The sequence below is a fragment of the Symphalangus syndactylus genome, chromosome 13 (assembly GCF_028878055.3).
Source record: "Symphalangus syndactylus isolate Jambi chromosome 13, NHGRI_mSymSyn1-v2.1_pri, whole genome shotgun sequence".
NCBI classification, from domain to species: Eukaryota; Metazoa; Chordata; class Mammalia; order Primates; family Hylobatidae; genus Symphalangus; species Symphalangus syndactylus.
This window is the reverse complement of record NC_072435.2, coordinates 110316605-110337592: the sequence shown is the minus strand read 5'-3', so window position 1 is coordinate 110337592 and position 20988 is coordinate 110316605. Positions and strand designations below refer to the sequence as shown.

Sequence of the window (20988 nt, the reverse complement as noted above, 5' to 3'; positions counted from 1 at the left end):
GCCTTAATTGCCCCAGGACAGCTTCATCTCTAGGGGGCATCAGTAGGTATGATGTTATCACCTTCTTTCTCTCCTCACCCTAACTGGATTTTCAAGACATGAAAACATTTGCTTTGGGAACACGGGTGTGCTGGGTGGCTGGCAAGAAGTGCAGGGAAGGTTGCAAGAAGGAAATGGAAAGAAGAGGGAGGAAAAACACACACGATGACTCTGTGCCCACGGCTCCCTTTCATTTGCATCCTGCTTGGAAATAAATGAACCCCCAAACACTAGTGAACTTTCTACTCTCACTCTCTTTAATTGAAACCCAGTACGGGAAATAGTAATGGATATTGTGCTCAAATTGAGAAAACGTGTCTGGGGCTATAAGGGGAGAGTTAGTTCAGCAGATTTGGAGGAGCTGATCTTTCTTTGGCCTGTCAACCTTCCTGACAGTGCAGTCATTTAATTTGCTATGCCCTCTTGCTTACAGATCTTCCTGTGCCCTCTGCCACATATGCTCCCCTGGGGCGAAACTCCACTTTGCCCCACAACCCTGCCACCTAACGACACTACCAATGATAATGGAAAGAACGAAACAGCAGCAAACCACAGAAGTAAAGTCTTCCATTTGAATGTCACCCTTCGTCTGCATGGGAGGACTGCTAAACTTCTCCTCCACCCTCTTAAAGTATTCTGTCACTTAGTCCCTCTACCCTACAAGTAAAATTTTGATACAAACCTCTGAGAGGCCACTTACACCCTTACCTGTCTCGACTGAAAATCTGGAAAGAGGATGTTGAAGAAAGAAAGGTGCTGGGTGGTCAAAAGTGCCTGGGGCAAAAGTCAGCTCTGGCCTGTGTCTTGGTGGTTCTGGGTCAGATAAAATGAGAGAAAAATTTCCTGGCCCCTTCCTTGTGAATTCATTTCTGGTGGCCTAAGTAATGCCCATTGCATTGTCTTTTTTTTTTTTTTTTTTTAAAGTGATTAGGTAAAACACACACACACACACACACACACACAGAGAGGGTTGAAGATATAGATTGACTTGAAATTAGGAAACCACAATTGGTTCCCTTTCCTGAGAGAGGAAAAAACCTTCACAGATGTAGAAAAAGCACTCTCCCCAGACACACACACATCCTTCAATCTTACTTCTCTCATTTCCCTTCTAACTTATCTAAATCACTGGCTGTGTACAAATTTGCCATTTTGCAGAGTGATCAGCTTTGAGGAAAGGTAGGTGCTAATAAGAATAATATGGAGGGCAAAATGTTTTCATTTTGCCTCTGCCAAAAACATATTTACATTAAGGAGGTATAATGAGCATGGATTAAGTGCATAGCGAATGATGCTCTAGAAACGGCATAAACCAACTGGCGCCAAACTGAGCCTCTGTACTAAAAATATTGCTTCTCCAAGCTAGACAACTTTCAGTCTTCTCTCTCTGAAACATGCTACAGACGCTTGCACCGAATTGCCCAGATCAATAATTTAGAGGAATGTCAGAGGATAGGAGAAATGTGTGTTACAGGAAAGCTCCGTGCTGCTGGGGCAAGTAGGAAGCTGGGAACTGGGGACTATAGAGCTCAACTTGCAGCTCCTCACCCTAGGTTCCTGTCCTGGAAAAGATGGGGAGGTGGCTTTAGAGCTTAGGGAGCAAGGATGGGGTTCAACTCTGGAGAAAGGGGTGGCTTTGGAAATGCCAAGAGGAGAAGGTAAAACTGCCACCTTAGGCAAATGCACACAATGTTTTTCTATCTCTCAAGATACTTTATCTTTCCAGTCAAGGAAGTGAGGGGAAGGTGTTTGCTTCAGCCCCAGGAAGAGGGATCTCCCGGCTGTCATGGTTGCTGGGAAAGATGAGGGAGAGAAAAGGGGCAGAGTACGGAGGCACCAGGTCAGAAAGACAGGAGAGAATTCAGACAGGATGAAAACAGCCATAGAAAATAGAAAGAAAGGATAAAGAAGATAGGAAAAAAAAATGAGAAGTTAAAGCCTGGGAAATAGATACAAGACAAGAAAGAGAAATAGAAACCAAGAACAAGATTGATGCAAGGAGGAGAAAAGAAAGTAGAAGGAAAAAGAATAAGAAAGATTCCAGACACACATTCAAATAATCCTAAATGGGATAAGCAGAAAGACAAGGAGACCAAAAGAAAAGGGGGGTGGGGGAGAAAGAAAGGAACGGAAAAAGAAACAAAAGGTGAATGTCCTGCCCTGTCTGTCTGGTCCAACCAAGAAGCTAGTGTCTGCCCTGGAGGGAGGAAAGGTGGGGGAGCCCAGCCTGTCTCCAAGGGACTGACAGGCAGCCTCTGGACAAGAGAGGAACTAAGCTCTCAAAGCAAGCTTTGGGGAGGAGGAGGGGATGGGGGTGCATGGTGAGTGGAGACTCCTGGAGGAAGAGCAAGCCTCCACTGAGTTCAGCACTGCCAGGGGGAGAGTCAGGGTTCCGGGTAGCATAGCAGTGCTAATAATGTATGTACCCCAGAGGAGTAGGGGGTGCTAGGGCAATTTGCAGGAGGACCACAAACAGTAAACTAGGTACTTCCCAGAGAGCTACTTCCCTGGGATCCGTGATAAGAAAATCACTTCCTCAGGTGGGAGAATTGAGCCCGAAAGAGAATGGGAGCCCTAGAGGGGCAGGCACCTGGTCAGTTTCAAAGCTTGTCAATATCAAAAGAGGCTGGGATCCTGAGATCAAATGGGCTGGGGCACTGGACAGAAACGAGGAGCCATTGCCAAACTGCCACGATGACCAGAAAGCCCCTCCCCCAGGAATAGTTCATATATGAACCCACCCCTGTACGAAACTTCTTAATTAGGTCTCATAACCCCGGTGAATCTTGGATGCCCTTCTGTCAACAGAATTCCCAATTTAGTGATACCTCGGACTGAAAAGAGCTCTGAGGCAAACGGGGGTGAAAGTTTAAGAGGGAATAAGCATATAATAGTCCCTTGCCAGACCTCACACATGCTGAAGGGAATATTTACAGCAAACTGGCCAAAGTAAACGACCCCGCCTACCCACCATCCTTTTACCCTCCTCCCCGCCTTTTTTGTAAACTCCAGATAAACACCGTTTGATCACAAAAGGGTCGGTTTGTCCCCTTTATAGTTTGAGGCAGGCAGTGCGGCAGGGAAAAGTGGCGTGGGCTAAGCTTCCGTCTCGGGCAAGGCCAGCTTCTTTGCTGGCACTGTGGCCTGGGCTAAGGACAGTTGATTTGGTTTTGTTCCCCCCACCCCCACCCCGACCCCACCCCCACAAAGGAACATTATTTTCAGGGTCCTCCCCGCACCCACCTTTAACACTCGCCTACTTGCACTTACACTACTTTAAACGCTGCGGGCATTGCAGATAGAGAGATTTTTCAGTTAATTTACTTTTCTAATTCCAGAGCTACAATTAAGTGAAAACTCTTTTTGCGAAAAGGTGGAGGAATATTTCAGAGACGCCAGAAATTATCTGGGTCTTTTCTGACCCGGAATCTGCCCTCTTTCTCCCTTCTCCTGCCCTTAAGTCACCCTCTTCTCGGACTCTGTTGAAGGGCAGGCTTTTTCAACGTCTCTAGTCTGTCTTTTGTTGAGTGTGAGACCGAAGGAAAGAGGATCGAGGGGTCTGCAGAGAGAAAAAGACCGCAGAGAGCCGGCAGCTGGCGCCTAATGCCGGGGTCCGCGGAGCGCTGGCCTCGTGGGTTCTCCTGGAGGCCAGGCCCAGCGGAAGCCTTCGGAACACGCTGGCCAATGTTTAACCCGAATGCAGTGGCCACCAGGCTGCTTTTGTTTGTTCGCAAATTAATCACCCAGCGCATGGCCGGCGCCAGAGTGGGTTTATCACCCACCGGGAGGGGGGCGCGCCGGGCACGCAGAGACAAAGAGGAGTTCGCACCTTCCCGCTTTTGATCCCAGAATTACGGCGGCCTCCCTGCCTAATACGAGCCTCCTGGGGCCGAGTCTGGGAGGTCAGTCATAATTGGCGGAAGTTTGCAGACCATTAGCAAGATGTCGACATTTTCGATTCGAACCCCGCAAACTTTCCTCTGGTTCTCTGCTTCGCGCAGTGGAGGTGGGGGTGGGAGAGGAGATGGGGGTCAGAAGTAGCGATCTGGGGTGATCCCAGGGTTAAGTTAGAGCTATGGGCAAAAAATAGGCAATTGAGGGAGGAGGACAGTGTGAGGGGCAGAACTCCCTCTCAGTCCACCCGCAGAGCCAAAAACAAGTCTAGACATTTTAAAGTAAAATCCGCAAGCTCCCCTCCCATTTCCAAAGCAGACAGCTGGCCAGAATGCGGAGGAATGTCTCTCTGCTGTGCGTGGGACGCTTGGGGGCACCGAGCGGGTGAGGAGGGGGTCGGTCACAGTGTGGTTGTAGAACTACTTTGCTTCCACCCCAAGTGGTGGGGCAGAGATTGGACTACGAGGGGAGGCAGAAAAAACCAGATCTCTGGGATTTGGGGTCGCTCTTGAAAGAGCAGCGAAGGGGCCCCAGGTCCCGGAGGCGAGCAGTCTGGGGGAGGGGGTGCACTTTTTTTTCTATTTCTTTCTTTTTTCTTTTTTTTGGGGGGCGTCCCCAGAGACTCATGAAAGCCTGCAGTGATCTCCGTGTTCTGTGTAAGGCGGGAAATGGCCTGGCCTTTCGCACCATTCAGGGTGGGGCGGAGGGGATGCGGGAGGGGGTGTTATGAGCCAACACTCTGGGGCACCACCACCTCATTTTTTTCCCTCTCTCTCTTTTCTCTATTTTAACCACTGGCAGAGACAGACAGAGAGGACGCCAGAGAAAGACAGACTGAAGGGGAAAGAAAGGGGCGAGATGGCGAGCCAGACGGAATTCGCAGAACCACACTATTCTCTCTGGTGACTTCAGGGAATTCTCAACGCTGGCGCCAAGCTCTCTTAACCATGTGCGTCAAAAATGCGAGGCTGGAGAAGCTTGTCGCCTCAAAAGGTCCTCCCCTATCTCAGCGTGGTTGGCCCAAAAGAGCACTTCATTTTCACCCTTCCCTTGCTGCCGCGTTGGGGTTTCAGGGTTGCTGAGGGTTGCGGGGGTGCACAAGGCAAAATGCGACAGAGGCCTGTGCTGGCCTACAGAGACACACACATCCAAAGCCCTGGGTCTCTTAAATCCCTAAGCCCCCAGATCAGCTGTTTCTCCGTTCCCTTTCCATCGAAGAAGGTTTCATCGCAGGAAAGATAAAAGAACATTGTTTTCAAGATTTCCCTCCATCTAAGCAAGGATAGTCCAAGTCATTGGCCCCCAAAATCAAGAACTGTGGGCTTAGGCGAATCCTCTGACCCCGACCGGGCGCTGCGGTAACAGAGTTAGTAATTCGGCGATTGGTAAGATCCGGTCGTTTCGCTCCCGTCAGCCTAAGAGGAGGCCCCCACCCTACCCGTACTAAAAACAGTCATCTCGCCTCTGAGGTGGGGGCGTTTCACGGTTTGTTTTACAAATTCACCCTCCCTCCCCGACTTCTGACCAGATAAGTCCCCGGGGTGGAGAAAGAACTGAGGCACCGAGAGATAAGTGCGATGCCTAGAGAAGATAACCAGGCTGGAGCACCTCCCCCAACCCACTCGCCCACCCCTTACCCTCTGCTGTGCACCCAGCCAGGCCTCGAAGTGAGGGCAGCGGCTTGGAGGGGACAGGCTCAGAACCCAGTCTCTCGCTGTGCTCGCTTTGTCCGGATCCTCCACTCTCTTCTCTACACCCACACCCACATCCAGGTGGAATATGGGGGCCCGCATGCAAATGAAAGACGAGATCCAAAAGGGCTGGTAAATGCATTTCATAAAAATCCCAAGTCCATCTTCCCCAGGAGCTCAGGCATGGCCAGCCGCGCAGGCTGTGTACGTGTTTGTGTGTACGTGTTTTTCGGTGTGTGGTTCAGTTCCAGTGTGTTGGCGCGTGTTCGAGTACAGATGCACCGGGGGTGTTTGGGTCCCCGCACATGGCTGCGGGTGGGGCACAGTGGAGAGGAAGCCCACACATGCGTGTGCTGAGATGTGGCCGCATCTGTGTGCTCCCCCAGCCCAGATGCAGGGGAGACCAGCACCGAGACACCCGAGCACGGGAGCCCTTTAGCGGCGGCCGGGCGGAGCTTGGCTCCACGTGGGGCTAGAGAGCACGCAAGCCTGGAGTCTCGGCGCTCGCCTCACCGCTGCCGCCGGCTTTTGTAGAACCGAGTGGCCGGATGGCAGCTCGCGGGGAGGCTCGGCCACCCGCCCGGCTCACCCGGGGCCGGGAGAAGGAGAGCTGGAGAGAGAACCGGCCGCGGCGGTCGGAGAGGCGAGCGGAGTGCAAGAGAGGCGAGCGCCCCTGCTCGGCGCCCGGGCGCGCTCTCCGCCTTCCCCGCCCGGCTCGCCTGCTCGCTGGCTCCCTCCCTCTCTCCCTCCCCCTTCCTCCTTGGCCCTGCCTCCTCCCTCGATCCCCGGCTGGATGACTGAGGCATTTCAGACGTGGGCTGAACCAGAGCGAGCGAGCTCAGGGGCTGCAGCGATCTCTCGATAAGCCACCTAGAGGCGACTCTGTGCGCGCGCTCCCCAGTGGCTCCCGCCCTCCCTCTGATCATGTTGACATATTCACAGGACAGGCAGTAGTACCGATGCGGCGCTGCGACGTTACAGTTTCCGACACCTTCTTTTTATAACTCAGCTCTATCCCCCAGCACTCGACCTGTGAAAACCACGCCTATGCAGCAACACAATTGGTCCGAAAGCGTCAAAGAGCCAATCAAGAGGCCTCCGGCTCCCCGCAGCCCACAGCGCAGCCCGACCTTCTAGAGCCGCCGAGCAGACGCCCGGTGAATTCTAGAGGCGGCGGAGGGTGGCGAGGAGCTCTCGCTTTCTCTCGCTCCCTCCCTCGCTCCCTCCCTCTCCGACTCCGTCTCTCTCTTTCTCTCTCTACCCCCCTCTCTCTTTCCCTCCGTTCCTTTTTTTCCCCCTCTAAATCCTCCCTGCCCTGCGCGGCTGGACACAGATTTAGGAAGCGAATTCGCTAACGTTTTAGGACAAGGAAGAGAGAGAGGCACGGGAGAAGAGCCCAGCAAGATTTGGATTGAAATCGAGACACCCTCCGGAGGCTCGGAGCAGAGGAAGGAGGAGGAGGGCGAACGGAAGCCAGTTTGCAGTTCAAGTTTTGATAGAGCTGGTAGAAGGGGGTTTAAATCAGATTTTTTTTTTTTTTTTAAAGGAGAGAGACTTTTTCCGCTCTCTCGCTCCCTGTTAAAGCCGGGTCTAGCACAGCTGCAGACGCCACCAGCGAGAAAGAGGGAGAGGAAGAGAGATAGGGGGCGGGGGAAGAAGAAAAAGAAAGGTAAAAAGTCTTCTAGGAGAACCTTTCACATTTCCAACAAAAGACCTAGGGGCTGGAGAAAGATTCCTGGGACGCAGGGCTGGAGTGTCTATTTCGAGCTCAGCGGCAGGGCTCGGACGCGAGTCGAGACCCTGCTCGCTCCTCTCGCTTCTGAAACCGACTTTCAGGAGCGGCTTTTTAAAAACGCAAGGCACAAGGACGGTCACCCGCACGACTATGTTTGCTGATTTTTCGCCTTGCCCTCTTTAAAAGCGGCCTCTCATTCCCCAAAGACAATTTCCCTCCTCCCTTTGAAGTGCATTAGTTGTGATTTCTGCCTCCTTTTCTTTTTTCTTTCTTTTTTGTTTTGCTTTTTCCCCCCTTTTGAACTATGTGCTGCTGTTAAACAACAAAAAAACAACAAAACACAGCAGCTGCGGACTTGTCCCCGGCTGGAGCCCAGCGCCCCGCCTGGAGTGGATGAGCTTCTCCATGAGAGATCCGGTCATTCCTGGGACAAGCATGGCCTACCATCCGTTCCTACCTCACCGGGCGCCGGACTTCGCCATGAGCGCGGTGCTGGGTCACCAGCCGCCGTTCTTCCCCGCGCTGACGCTGCCTCCCAACGGCGCGGCGGCGCTCTCGCTGCCGGGCGCCCTGGCCAAGCCGATCATGGATCAATTGGTGGGGGCGGCCGAGACCGGCATCCCGTTCTCCTCCCTGGGGCCCCAGGCGCATCTGAGGCCTTTGAAGACCATGGAGCCCGACGAAGAGGTGGAGGACGACCCCAAGGTGCACCTGGAGGCTAAAGAACTTTGGGATCAGTTTCACAAGCGGGGCACCGAGATGGTCATTACCAAGTCGGGAAGGTAAGCAGTGGGGGCCTCCTCCCCTAAGCTGTTGGAGAGTTTTTTCCTCCCTTTATTTCTCTACTCCCAGAACAGTCGGTTGGTCGGTTATTACGGCTTGGACGAAAAGTTAGTTCCCCTAGAAATGTATGCACAGACTTCCAGGCCCTGCCCCAGTGGCAGGAAATTTCAGCTTACCTGGGCATCTGCATGGGTCTTACATTTGGTCTGCATCCTGGGTTCCCTCCCGAACAGACAGAATTTTTCAGTGGAGCATAGACGTCCCTGCAGGGAGCAGAAAAGAAAAAAAAAAAGGCACTGTACTGCAAGAAACTCACTCTTCAAACCCTCCTGGAACATCCTTATTTCTTTGTTGATGTTGTGTTGTCTGTTTTATTTTGTTCTCAGAGAGAAAAACTAAAAGCCCTTTCCTTTTGTGTGGGTAGCGGGGGGCCTGACACCATTCCCCGGCCCTTTCTGCCCTCCAGTCTAGCCTCTGGGTCTAAAAGGGCCTGATGCTGCCCTGGTCAGAGAGAAATCGAAGGGCATTTTGGTTTGTTTGCCCACACTACTTCACGTGTCTGTAACCCAAGGGCGAGTTCAGCAGGCAATTTTGCATAATTTAAGATTATGTTTGCAGACTTAAGGAGCCAGTGAGGAGACACACACTGCTTTTTTAATGTGTGAATATTATCAACCATATTTTACATAATGTTTAAAGGTCCTTGCCTGACCAAAACCTGCCTGGAAGAGAAGATCCTGTAACAGTCATTTAAAATCACTGATTTTTTTTAATAGCATTGAAGCCGTAAAGGCATAAAGTTGATATAAAAATAAAATTCCCTTCATGATATCTTAAGCGTTCTGTCTCCTTCCAAGCTAAACGAGGCCAAAGTTTGGCATAAAATCCTCCTCAAACTCACAAGACATTTAGTCAGTTTTCCAGCAAAGTGCTTCGTTGCTTCCTTTTAAGTCAAGACTACAGAATGCCAACCCTTCTGTGAAATTAACAGCAATGTGGTGGCACAGTCTTGCAGTTTTGGACTGGCCTAGGAAGTGGGGGAATGTGTTAGCAGCTCCATGGGCAGATCGGTTATCAGGCCCGGGAGTGCACCGAAGTCTGCAAAATTTGTTCTGGGAACTCACTGAAGTCCAGTTTCACTTCGCCCACAGCGGGATTGCTATTCCGCAGCAGGGAGGGGTGCAACTTGACGTTCATTTCCTTGATAAGTTTAACATTTTCTCATCAATGGGTGGTGGAAAATTCTAGTCTTAACTGACCACGCTTTACTAAAATCTTACCCCAACCTGTTTAGAACTAGATACCCACAGAAAAAGACATGGGCAAGAATTTGCTATCAGGAGGGCAATCTGTAAAGTCAAGCAATGAAAAAAAAATACTGAAGAAATTGTTAGACAATGTAGAGAAATGCAGTGCCACAATGCATTTGTTTTGAACCTTGGGACGTCTAAATATGGCAAAACTGAGAATATTTAATACATTAATTGTGGAAGAAAACGATTTTGCAGCCAATTGCCTCACTCTGAAACATATAAGCTTATCAGTCACAGTAGAGAGTCTTAAACTTGGTTTCAATATTATATGATACATAGGAAATCAAACCCAAGATTATGGGTGGTTTATCTTTTTCTTTTCTATTTTTTCCTCTTATAGGCGAATGTTTCCTCCATTTAAAGTGAGATGTTCTGGGCTGGATAAAAAAGCCAAATACATTTTATTGATGGACATTATAGCTGCTGATGACTGTCGTTATAAATTTCACAATTCTCGGTGGATGGTGGCTGGTAAGGCCGACCCTGAAATGCCAAAGAGGATGTACATTCACCCGGACAGCCCCGCTACTGGGGAACAGTGGATGTCCAAAGTCGTCACTTTCCACAAACTGAAACTCACCAACAACATTTCAGACAAACATGGATTTGTAAGTTTCATTGCTCTCTTCAGTAAAATTTTCTCCTTCTTCACTCAGTCAAAGGCAGTGCTTCCCCATTTCATGAGTTTCAGCCCAGACTTCTCCTTTGCTTCTCCCTAAGCATAGCAAACTTGTCCTTGTCTGGAAAAAGGATTTGGGGTGTTTCTCTCCAGATAATGGAAGGCCTGGCGTTCTAAAAGAAATGGGGCAAGAAACTTACCGGCTTGTGTTCTATAGCAATTCCAGCTCTTTAGTAGATTCCTGACCTGAGAGTGAAGTTAAAAACCATTTTTTAAGAGCTAAAATCAATTTCAAGGCTATGTATTCATAAAGGATTTGTTTTGTTTTAAAATATCATACTTCTGTTTTGAAACCAGCCATATTATTTTCTCAGGAGAGTTTACGTTTCGGAGCCTTGACTCTGTTGGTTAAATGGTGTAAATACATTTTTAAAAACTCGTTCTTTTACTAAAAAAAGAATTGGGCTTAGGTGGGAGTCTGGCTTACCCTAAATGAGGCTTAGATCTTCAGAAAAAAATGGTTTGTGTGTTGGGAGTGTATATATGGATTCAGTGAGAGTGCTTAGAAACTTAGAAAACTTGCATTGCTTGCAGATATCAGGCAAAGGACCTTTTGCGCCTTTTCCTATCCCTCCCCAACATTTAAATAAAATAAACAGCGTGATAAGCAAGGAGTAAGCAGAAAGATTAGGCCCAGGAAGACGCGAATGGCGTGGAAATATCTTCAGCGGGCAGGAATTGCATTTGAAGCCCTTGATTTGATTAAGGCATAAATATTCCTCTCTAGAGTTCAGCCTTTCAGGGCTTTAAGTGGATTGGGCTCGTCAATTAGTGGGCGCTTAAAGTACTGAATCATTTTGTAAATTAAAATGCATGTTTTTCTCTATCTTTTAAGACTTTGGCCTTCCCAAGTGATCACGCTACGTGGCAGGGGAATTATAGTTTTGGTACTCAGGTAGGCTAGGGTTCAAGGTACGAATGATCCTTAGATGGTGAGGGTGGGGGGGGCCCTTTGGCAACTGAGGAGCAATTTGGATTCTCCAGAAGATAACATCTGTGGAGCGAAACGTACCCAGGGGGTACTCCAAGGAGGTGGGCTCGGTACAAGCCTGGTACCCTGCGGTGGGGAAGATTTCAGCCTGGCAGGGGTCCTAAGATCCCGTTTGTTCTGCTAAATCCTTGTTTTATGTATGTCTCCTCTTCCCTGCCCCTGCAGACTATATTGAACTCCATGCACAAATACCAGCCCCGGTTCCACATTGTAAGAGCCAATGACATCTTGAAACTCCCTTATAGTACATTTCGGACATACTTGTTTCCCGAAACTGAATTCATCGCTGTGACTGCATACCAGAATGATAAGGTAAACCCAAGGGGCTTTCCTTTTTAATGATGATATTTTGCCTTCCCCTAAAAGCTGCTTTAAGTCAGGATGAGAAAGTTACAAGAGAGTGGAGATGAGAGTCTTGAGTTGTCTTTTGTGATTTGTGGAGCATTTGGGGGGAAAGGACAATGACACCTCAAGGAGACAGAAAAACACCTTGACTAGGTAGGAACAATGCTGAGAAAACAATGCCATTCTAATTTTGCCACAGAGAAACTCCCAAAACTGCTGTCATTGATGCTACCCACTCCACCCCTTGGGCTTTGTCCTGTTTTAAGGTTCATCTTCTTCCCCTTGAGGAAGAAGGATCAAGAAGTCACATTCAAAAGGAACCAGCTAAAAACTTAAGGCAAAAGCCATTTGGGATCCTGGGAGGAGAATCCTAGTAGAGACCAGCTTTTCTCCCCTAGCCAGAAATCCTGAGTAGCTGGTCTGGTTTTTATTACCTTTTATGCTGCTGTGTTTTTTATGATGTGCGTGTGTGTGTGCATGTGTGTGCATGCATGCGTGTGGTTGGAAAAACCTACCCTGATCACAGGGTCATACTAATCGAGTTGTCTGAGGCTTTTTAGTTGAGGTGGCCAAAGTCACCACTTCATTTGAATTCCCCCCCTCCCCCAGGCCTGAATCTGGAGGTTAGAAGGATCCCCAAAAGGGAAAGCACCTGATATCTAGAGCTATGGTGGCCTGAAGGTCATGGGCACAGAAAAAGTGACCCTTACTGCTGATTCACCAGTTCCCAGATAACTGTTAGCAATTATGGGGGTAGGAGGAGGGACTGAAGACCCCTGCTCTGCAATCCTGGACTTCAAAGAGAGTCCATTTTACCTGACAACACACTTCATTTTGAACTCACTGTCATTGTCACTGTCCTTGGGTCCTCTGTGGACTTCATGACGGGGATGTTCCAGCTAAATTTCTTTAGTGTGAATACCAAAACATGATCTTCTCTCCCTGTGAAACCTGAAGTCTTGGATAGAGCAATTTATTCCAAGAACATGAATCCAACCAAGGGTCCCCCTTTCCACCTCTGAGTAACTCTGTGTATATAACTTCTTCTCCCCACCAAGGGGAAGGGATTTAAAAGATTACACACTATAGCATTTTTCTCAAAGTGCAAAATGCATGTGCCCTGTAGACCCAGAATCCTGTGAAATGAAGTTGTTAATGTAATAATAAAATGTAGCATTTTTGATCAGACAAAAAGGCCATGGGCCTTCTCCACCTAATGGCCATGGCAGAGCATATAAATGAAAACAAATGTTTCCAGTGGTCATTCAGTACTGTAACTGTCCATATTGTAATTTCCTCAAACCATCCCCCAAGCAAAGAAAAAAAAAAATTCAAACTCACTCCCGCACTCACTCCCACAGAAGGGTAGTGAAACCCCATAAATCATTTATTGGATTCATGGAAAAGGAGTGTGTGTGTGTGTGTGTGTGTGTGTGTGTGTAGAGAGTAAGCTACAATTTATGATTAATTGCACTGTATAAAAATCAAAATGAAAGCATAATTTTAAGATCTACAGGTTTTCCCTCTTGATGACTTTGACAACACTTCCATGTCTAAACCCAAACTGTTGGCTGCCCAAAGAAAAGAATTTCTTTGAATAATTTCATCCCCAAATCCCTGGTTTGGCCTCATATAGGAGATACAAGCCCTGCCACAGTTTCCTTACTATCTCCTTTCCCTGGCATATCTATATGACTTCTGTTGGCAGTCACATCTCTAGACTTGTTGAGTTGGGAAAAACACCCTCAAAACATTCTAGAAAATGAGAACAATCTCTCTGTCTTGCTTGTGTCTCTTCCAATAGATAACTCAGTTAAAAATAGACAACAACCCTTTTGCAAAAGGTTTCCGGGACACTGGAAATGGCCGAAGAGAAAAACGGTGAGTTGAAACACTTATTTATTAAACAGTTTAGAAAAATCCCTTTTTTTAGGATCCAGCTCTGAAGTGTTAGAAGTGAGATGCAGGCACTTATCCTGAGAAGAGCGGGTGGAAATCATTCACTTTCCCCACTGCTACATGCTTGCCGCTATCAGTATACCCAGGACAAGTACTTTTCCTACCTCCTTACCTTTAAGGAAATTAACTAGGCTACACCATACTTATCTCTGGAAGAGAAGCATTAGGGATAATAGATTATACAGGGATGCCTATTAATTCTTCATTAATTTAAGTTCATCCTAGGCAGGTCCCAGAAAGAACCATGCCATTGACAAAATGCTTGGGAATTTTTGCAGTCCTGTCTTCTAAATACCATCAGACAGAGCTGGGGCCTTTGGAAAGATGTATGGCTCTCTCCCTCCTTCATGGGGACATGCATCATTTTGCATTAAGTAGACAGCTGGAGAGTATATGAAAGAGGGTCTCCCCTCCTCCACCCCTATTTCAAAGAATTTCTAAAATCCAGAAAATCACCCCCAAATTTTTAACCTATCCCCTTGGGACAGGCATTAAAAAATAATTGCTAACAGCTAAATATATTTTTATTCCAATTAATTTGTTAGTAAAATGATTACAGTAAAGTGCAGCATGAAATAATGACTTCCTCCCAGTCTTAGCAGCTATCCAAAATTTGGGTTTACTGGAGACAGACAGCATCGTGTTTGCAGGATTGGACACCCAGTTCTCCCTATATAAGGCTGGTGGTCCAGCTGTCTCTGACTACATCCAGCCTCTCCTCCTGCTTTTAAATAAAATTTCACAGCCCAAACAAATGCATTTTCCTAATGAAACCCCATCTTGAATAAATGCAACTGAAGCCTCCTTCCTTTTTCCCTAACCCTTCAGCCCAGTTAGAGGGTCAAAAACAATGCTTGGGTCTATGTGGCTGCCCTGGGGCAAGCAGATTTCAGTGAATTAGGGTTGTCCCTGGGCAGCAGGCAGGGTGTGAGGTATGTGTGTGCCGCTTTGGAAAGGGTAAGGGAAACAAAGAGGGGAAATGTATGTTACATTCTGTAACCTGGGTGTGGGCTTCTGCCACAGAAAACAGCTCACCCTGCAGTCCATGAGGGTGTTTGATGAAAGACACAAAAAGGAGAATGGGACCTCCGATGAGTCCTCCAGCGAACAAGCAGCTTTCAACTGCTTCGCCCAGGCTTCTTCCCCAGCCGTCTCCACTGTAGGGACATCGAACCTCAAAGGTAAACCATGTCACCTTTGTGATCACTGGACTCCAGTTCCTCGTGGCCTGGAAGAGTTGAAGGGGGATGGGACACCAACCAGGGCACTTGCCCTTTAAAAGCTAGAACCCTTCTAAACATCCTTAAACAGAAGCCAGAGTTCAAAAAGGGCTATCAGGTGTGTCTCCCCTTCCCCGCTAAGGCAGTAGAAGGAGAGCACAGAGGCCTTTCCCCCAGATCCTTATTTGGCTGGTGGGGAGGGGAGGTGGGTGTTTGCATACTACCTCTTGGCAAGCAGCTTTGAAAACCTGCTTGAAGCACTTCTCTCTTTTCTCTCTGTCTCTGTTTCTTTCTCCTCCCATTCTCTCCAACCAAGAGAGGCTCCAACTGCTGACTTTTCACTGTCTTTGAACTCTAGGTTGCAATGTGTTGGACTGGGTGGGGGGAAAGCAAGGGATTCTCTGTCACCTGGAACGGGGAAGGTGGCCTAGAAAACATCCAGCTATAAAGCAACAATTGACCTGGGAGAGGAGGTGGAGCACTGGGGATCTGCGGTGGGGGTAGGGCTGGGGGAGGGGGGTGAGGAGTGGATGAGATGGCTCAAATCGCCCCCCCTCAGTTACCTATGTTTAAAGAGCAAGCACTATTTATTTGGAAAGACACACACGCACACACACACTCTCAACGGGAAGAAACCTGTTTTTTAGTGAAATAAAATGCAAGTCCTTTATGTCTTCAATCCATTTAAGCTTTAAACATAAAATAGGATCCCTTTTTCTTTTCTTCTGGTGGAACACCCACAGAGGGTGTGGTAAAAGCAAAAAAGAATCTATGATTGTCCCCGGGCGGTGAGCCGTCTGTCCGACATTCATCTCTCTCTGCAGGGACTGGGGCAAATACAAAAGGTTCAACTGAGTTCTGGTGTTGAAGGACAGGTGTCCGTTCTGCCATTATCAATTCAGATGTCAGGGTTCTTGCCAAACAAATCCTTCCAGAGTAATTCACAAATTTGTGGAAGGTGCTGCTCTCTGTCATTCACTGATTTTTTTATAGTAATTAGAATATGTTCCAGCTTGAGTTTTAATGTTACTTTTTACTTTTAAAAAGTTAATTTGCAATCGAATGGGGAAATGCATGTGAAATCTGCCACTGTAGGAACTCAAAGAAGTAAAATTCATTAAAATAAGAAGCGCTACTGATTTGGGGGTTGTCCATCTAAGGGAAAGTTTAAACTCTGGGTAAATACTTTAAATTCATAATCCCTTATTGAATTTTCCAGCAATGTTGTTGGGCACGATTATCCCCATTTTGCAGATGAGAACACTGAGGTGCAGAGAGGCTAAGGGGCTTTCCCCGGGATTACACAGCCACTAAGCCACAAGCTGGGATTCCAACTTGGGAACTGGAGTTCCATTGGCTCAGACTGGAGCTAACGCCCTTCTGCCTTGGTTTTTTCCTTCTCCTATGGTAGATTTATGTCCCAGCGAGGGTGAGAGCGACGCCGAGGCCGAGAGCAAAGAGGAGCACGGCCCCGAGGCCTGCGACGCGGCTAAGATCTCCACCACCACGTCAGAGGAGCCCTGCCGTGACAAGGGCAGCCCCGCGGTCAAGGCTCACCTTTTCGCTGCTGAGCGGCCCCGGGACAGCGGGCGGCTGGACAAAGCGTCGCCTGACTCGCGCCATAGCCCCGCCACCATCTCGTCCAGCACTCGCAGCCTGGGCGCGGAGGAGCGCAGGAGCCCGGTTCGCGAGGGCACAGCGCCGGCCAAGGTGGAAGAGGCGCGCGCGCTCCCGGGCAAGGAGGCTTTCGCGCCGCTCACGGTGCAGACGGACGCGGCCGCCGCACACCTGGCCCAGGGCCCCCTGCCTGGCCTCGGCTTCGCCCCGGGCCTGGCGGGCCAACAGTTCTTCAACGGGCACCCGCTCTTCCTACACCCCAGCCAGTTTGCCATGGGGGGCGCCTTCTCCAGCATGGCGGCCGCCGGCATGGGTCCCCTTCTGGCCACCGTTTCTGGGGCCTCCACCGGCGTCTCGGGCCTGGATTCCACGGCCATGGCCTCTGCCGCCGCGGCGCAGGGACTGTCCGGGGCGTCCGCGGCCACCCTGCCCTTCCACCTCCAGCAGCACGTCCTGGCCTCTCAGGTATGGATCCTTCTTCCTGCCTCCTCCAGTCTTTCCACCTTTCCTCCAGTTTCCCTGTCCTTTGCCAGCAGACCCTCACCCGATCCCTTTGGCCTAGTATCTGTGGTAATTTTTACTGAGCCATTACCAGGTTCAAGGCTTACCTCATGGAGTTATTATGACTTCATTCTCCCCCATTCACCCCAAAAAACTTTAAAATTTTTCCTAAGTTAAAGGCTGTTTCCAGCGGAGTAGATAGGTAGTAATAAAGATAACAGCTAGACACGCACTTATTTTCAGGCATTCTTCTAAGTGCTTGCTCTGTATTGACTCATTTGACCTAACCCTTCAGGGGTACTATTATCACCTCCACTTTACAGATGAAGGCGAAGACGCCCAGAGATGTTGAGTCACTTGTCCAAGGTCACACAGCGGGTACATGGTGGAGCTGAGACTCAACCCCAGGCTGTCTGACTCCAGGGCCTCTTTGAGGGTTTCTGACTTTAGCTTCAGAGCTGACATGTCTCTTAAGTGTCTGATAGCCAACCCTCCCCGAGGAATGGGACTCTAGGCCTGGGGAGGGGAAGTGACTACTTCCTGAGTGGGAGTTCAGTCTTGATTCCTCCAGCCTTTCCTCCCAGTTCGAAGCTCTTCTCCCCACCACCCCCAACCCCAAACAGGCCAGCCTATTCCTCTCAAAGGGTTAATGGTTTGTGCACACGTGGGAAATGTCAGAGGACAGGGATAAGCAGGGACTGGGGCAGGCCTGGAGGCCTGTGTGTGGCTCAGACAGCTGTGCTGGGGGGAAGTCTCAGGCGGCTGGAAACACCCTGAACTCGATGAAAAGGTTCTATGAGGTTTTGCATGCTGTTGCCTTTTGTTTTGTCTGAGCACATTCGTCTCCCTTCCCTGCGCCAAGAAGCCAGATTGGCCTCCCCCTCCAGGGAGGAGGGAGCTGAGGAAAGGCTTGGCTTCTGGCATTTCTCAGTTCCTCCCATCTCCTCTGCTGGCTTCTCCTGGAGACCCTGTCCTAGGTGGGCAGGTGGTTGGTACACCAGGGACTGCCTGGACAGACAAAACCTTAAGGGCATCTCAAGGCATGATGCAGAGAACTGGCCCAGGCCAGGGTGCCTGCATCTTAAATGTTGCTTCTGTCAATTCCCAGCTTAGTACACTCCTGAACTCCTGGGGCCTACCTCGGCTTCTCACCTGGAACACCAGTGAATCATGCTGGACAATTTCTTTGTCTCTGTTTATAACAAATGCCCTTTTATTTCCCTCCCCCAGTTGCCTTTTGCTTAAGATCTTCACTGTCTGTTTTTTGTTTGTTTGTTTTTGGTTTTGTTTTTTTTTTTTTTTTTTTTGGAGAAACTTCTAGGATTGGGGTGGGAGGATGGGGGTTGGGGAAGAAAGATTTAAAAAATTATTCCTAATAATTTATGTTCTCTGCCTTCCCCTTGGTTACCTTTGTGGGGTAAACTGAATCTGTATCCCCATTTAACAGGTGCAAGGAGATTTCCTGGGGGCTGCACACACTGTGTGCAGCATATTGCAGGCTTTCACTCATTTAATATCTACAAAATTCTCAATAAGTATATGAATTATTTATGATTTCCCTGTTTTTTCTTCCTATAAGGAAGCTGAGGTACAAGAAGTTAATCAAAGTCTCTTGGCCTAGGGTGACACAGCTAAGATTTGTACCTAGAGATTTCTGAGTGTTGACTTCTCTCCTGCCCCCACCCATCTCCCCCCCAAAGAAAACACAACAACAACAACAACAAAACATATCAGGGATTCATGGCTTGCCCAGTGTTGGAGGGGGAGAAGAGAGGAGATGGATGAGTTAGGCTCCTCCCACCCGGCTGACTCGCTGTGTGTCTCTTTTCTCACCCCAGGGCCTGGCCATGTCTCCTTTCGGAAGCCTGTTCCCTTACCCTTACACGTACATGGCCGCAGCGGCGGCCGCCTCCTCTGCGGCAGCCTCCAGCTCGGTGCACCGCCACCCCTTCCTCAATCTGAACACCATGCGCCCGCGGCTGCGCTACAGCCCCTACTCCATCCCGGTGCCGGTCCCGGACGGCAGCAGCCTGCTCACCACCGCCCTGCCCTCCATGGCGGCGGCCGCGGGGCCCCTGGACGGCAAAGTCACTGCCCTGGCCGCCAGCCCGGCTTCGGTGGCGGTGGACTCGGGCTCTGAACTCAACAGCCGCTCCTCCACGCTCTCCTCCAGCTCCGTGTCCTTGTCGCCCAAACTCTGCGCGGAGAAAGAGGCGGCCACCAGCGAACTGCAGAGCATCCAGCGGTTGGTCAGCGGCTTGGAAGCCAAGCCGGACAGGTCCCGCAGCGCGTCCCCGTAGACCCGTCCCAGACACGTCTCTTCATTCCAGTCCAGTCCAGGCTGCCGTGCACTTTGTCGGATGTAAAATAAACCACGGGCCCGCCATGGCGTTAGCCCTTCCTTTTGCAGTTGCGTCTGGGAAGGGGCACCGGACTCCCTCGAGAGAATGTACTAGAGACAGCCCCTGTCTTCTTGGCGTGGTTTATATGTCCGGGATCTGGATCAGATTCTGGGGTCTCAGAAACGTCGGTTGCATTGAGCTATTGGGGGTGGGAGTTCCAACATTTATGTCCAGAGCAACTTCCAGCAAGGCTGGTCTGTGTCTCTGCCCACCAGGCGGGGAGGTGTTCAAAAACATCTCCCTCAGTGCGGATTTATATATATATTTTTCCTTCACTGTGTCAAGTGGAAACAAAAACAAATAAAATCTTTCAAAAAAAAACCGGGACAAGTGAATACATTAACATGATTCTGTTTGTGTAGATTAAAAACTTTATAGGGACTTGCATTATCGGTTCTCAATAAATTACTGAGCAACTTTGGGGAGGGAAGTCCCTACCATCCTTGTTTAGTCTATATTAAGAAAATCTGTGTCTTTTTAATATTCTTGTGATGTTTTCAGAGCCGCTATAGGTCTCTTCTTGCATGTCCACAGTAATGTATTTGTGGTTTTTATTTTGAACGCTTGCTTTTAGAGAGAAAACAATATAGTCCCCTACCCTTTTCCCAATCCTTTGCCATCAAATCAGTGACCTAAGGGAGGGGGGGATTTAAAGGGAAGGAGTGGGCAAAACACATAAAATGAATTTATTTTATCTAAGCTCTGTAGCAGGATTCATGTCGTTCTTTGACAGTTCTTTCTCTTTCCTGTATATGCAATAACAAGGTTTTAAGAAAATAAAGAAGTGAGACTATTAGACAAAGTATTTATGTAATTATTTGATAACTCTTGTAAATAGGTGGAATATGAATGCTTGGAAAATTAAACTTTAATTTATTGACATTGTACATAGCTCTGTGTAAATAGAATTGCAACTGTCAGGTTTTGTGTTCTTGTTTTCCTTTAGTTGGGTTTATTTCCAGGTCACAGAATTGCTGTTAACACTAGAAAACACACTTCCTGTACCAACACCAATACCCTTTCAAAACAGTTGTCTGCAACATTTTTGTTTTATTTTTTAATGTCCAAAAGTGGGGGAAAGTGCTATTTCCTATTTTCGCCAAAATTGGGGAAGGAGTGCCACTTTCCAGCTCCACTTCAAATTCCTTAAAATTGCTGTGGGGAGGGAGGAGGGCAGAGGCTGTGTTTTGACTTTTTAATTTTTCTTTTGTTATTTGTATTTGCTAGTCTCTGATTTCCTTAAAACGAAGTGGAATTTACTACTGTTGTCAGTATCGATGGTGTTTTGAATTGGTGCCTATAGAGATATATTCACAGTTCAAAAGTCAGGTGCTGAGAGATGGTTTAAAGACAAATTCATGAAGGTATATTTTGTGTTATAGTTGTTGATGAGTTCTTTGGTTTTCTGTATTTTTTTCCCCTCTCTTTAAAACATCACTGAAATTTCAATAAATTTTTATTGAAATGTCTTTGGGCCTTGTGTTAAGTGCTTTTTCTTTGGGAACGTTAGTCAGGGGAGGCTTTAGTCTCTTCTTGTTCTGAGTTTACCCCCTTCCCTTCGCCTTTAAATAATTAAGACCGCCCCCAGCGAACCAAAATGAGATGTCACTCAAGTTACAAAGCTAAAAACAAAAGTCCCTTACTTGAGCGAAGGGAGCCACTTCAATCTGAAATTACTTTTCCTTTAAATTAGGGAGCAAAGCAGGGAGACGGAAAGGGGCCTGATGAGAATACAGAAAGAAGAGTAATTTCAGATACTTTTAAGTTTTCATGGTAAAAGACTGACGTGTTTCCCACCCGAATCCGACCAAAAATAAGC

The 20988-nt window shown here is 48.4% G+C and overlaps 1 protein-coding gene across 2 annotated transcripts; it reads left to right on the top strand.

The window, feature by feature from the left end:
• The first annotated feature begins 6647 nt into the window (after positions 1 to 6647).
• On the top strand, positions 6648 to 20638 carry TBX3 (T-box transcription factor 3). 2 transcript variants are annotated; one of them, XM_055237924.2, is made up of 8 exons: positions 6648 to 8141; positions 9796 to 10063; positions 10970 to 11029; positions 11291 to 11437; positions 13275 to 13351; positions 14453 to 14610; positions 16061 to 16731; positions 18606 to 20638. In XM_055237924.2, exons 1-8 carry the CDS (start codon positions 7753 to 7755, stop codon positions 19065 to 19067), a joined length of 2232 nt encoding a protein of 743 aa, XP_055093899.1. In that variant the 5' UTR covers positions 6648 to 7752; the 3' UTR covers positions 19068 to 20638. The 2 variants fall into 2 exon arrangements, with proteins under 2 accessions (XP_055093899.1, XP_055093900.1); XM_055237925.2 differs by lacking the exon at positions 10970 to 11029.
• Positions 20639 to 20988: the final 350 nt, after the last annotated feature.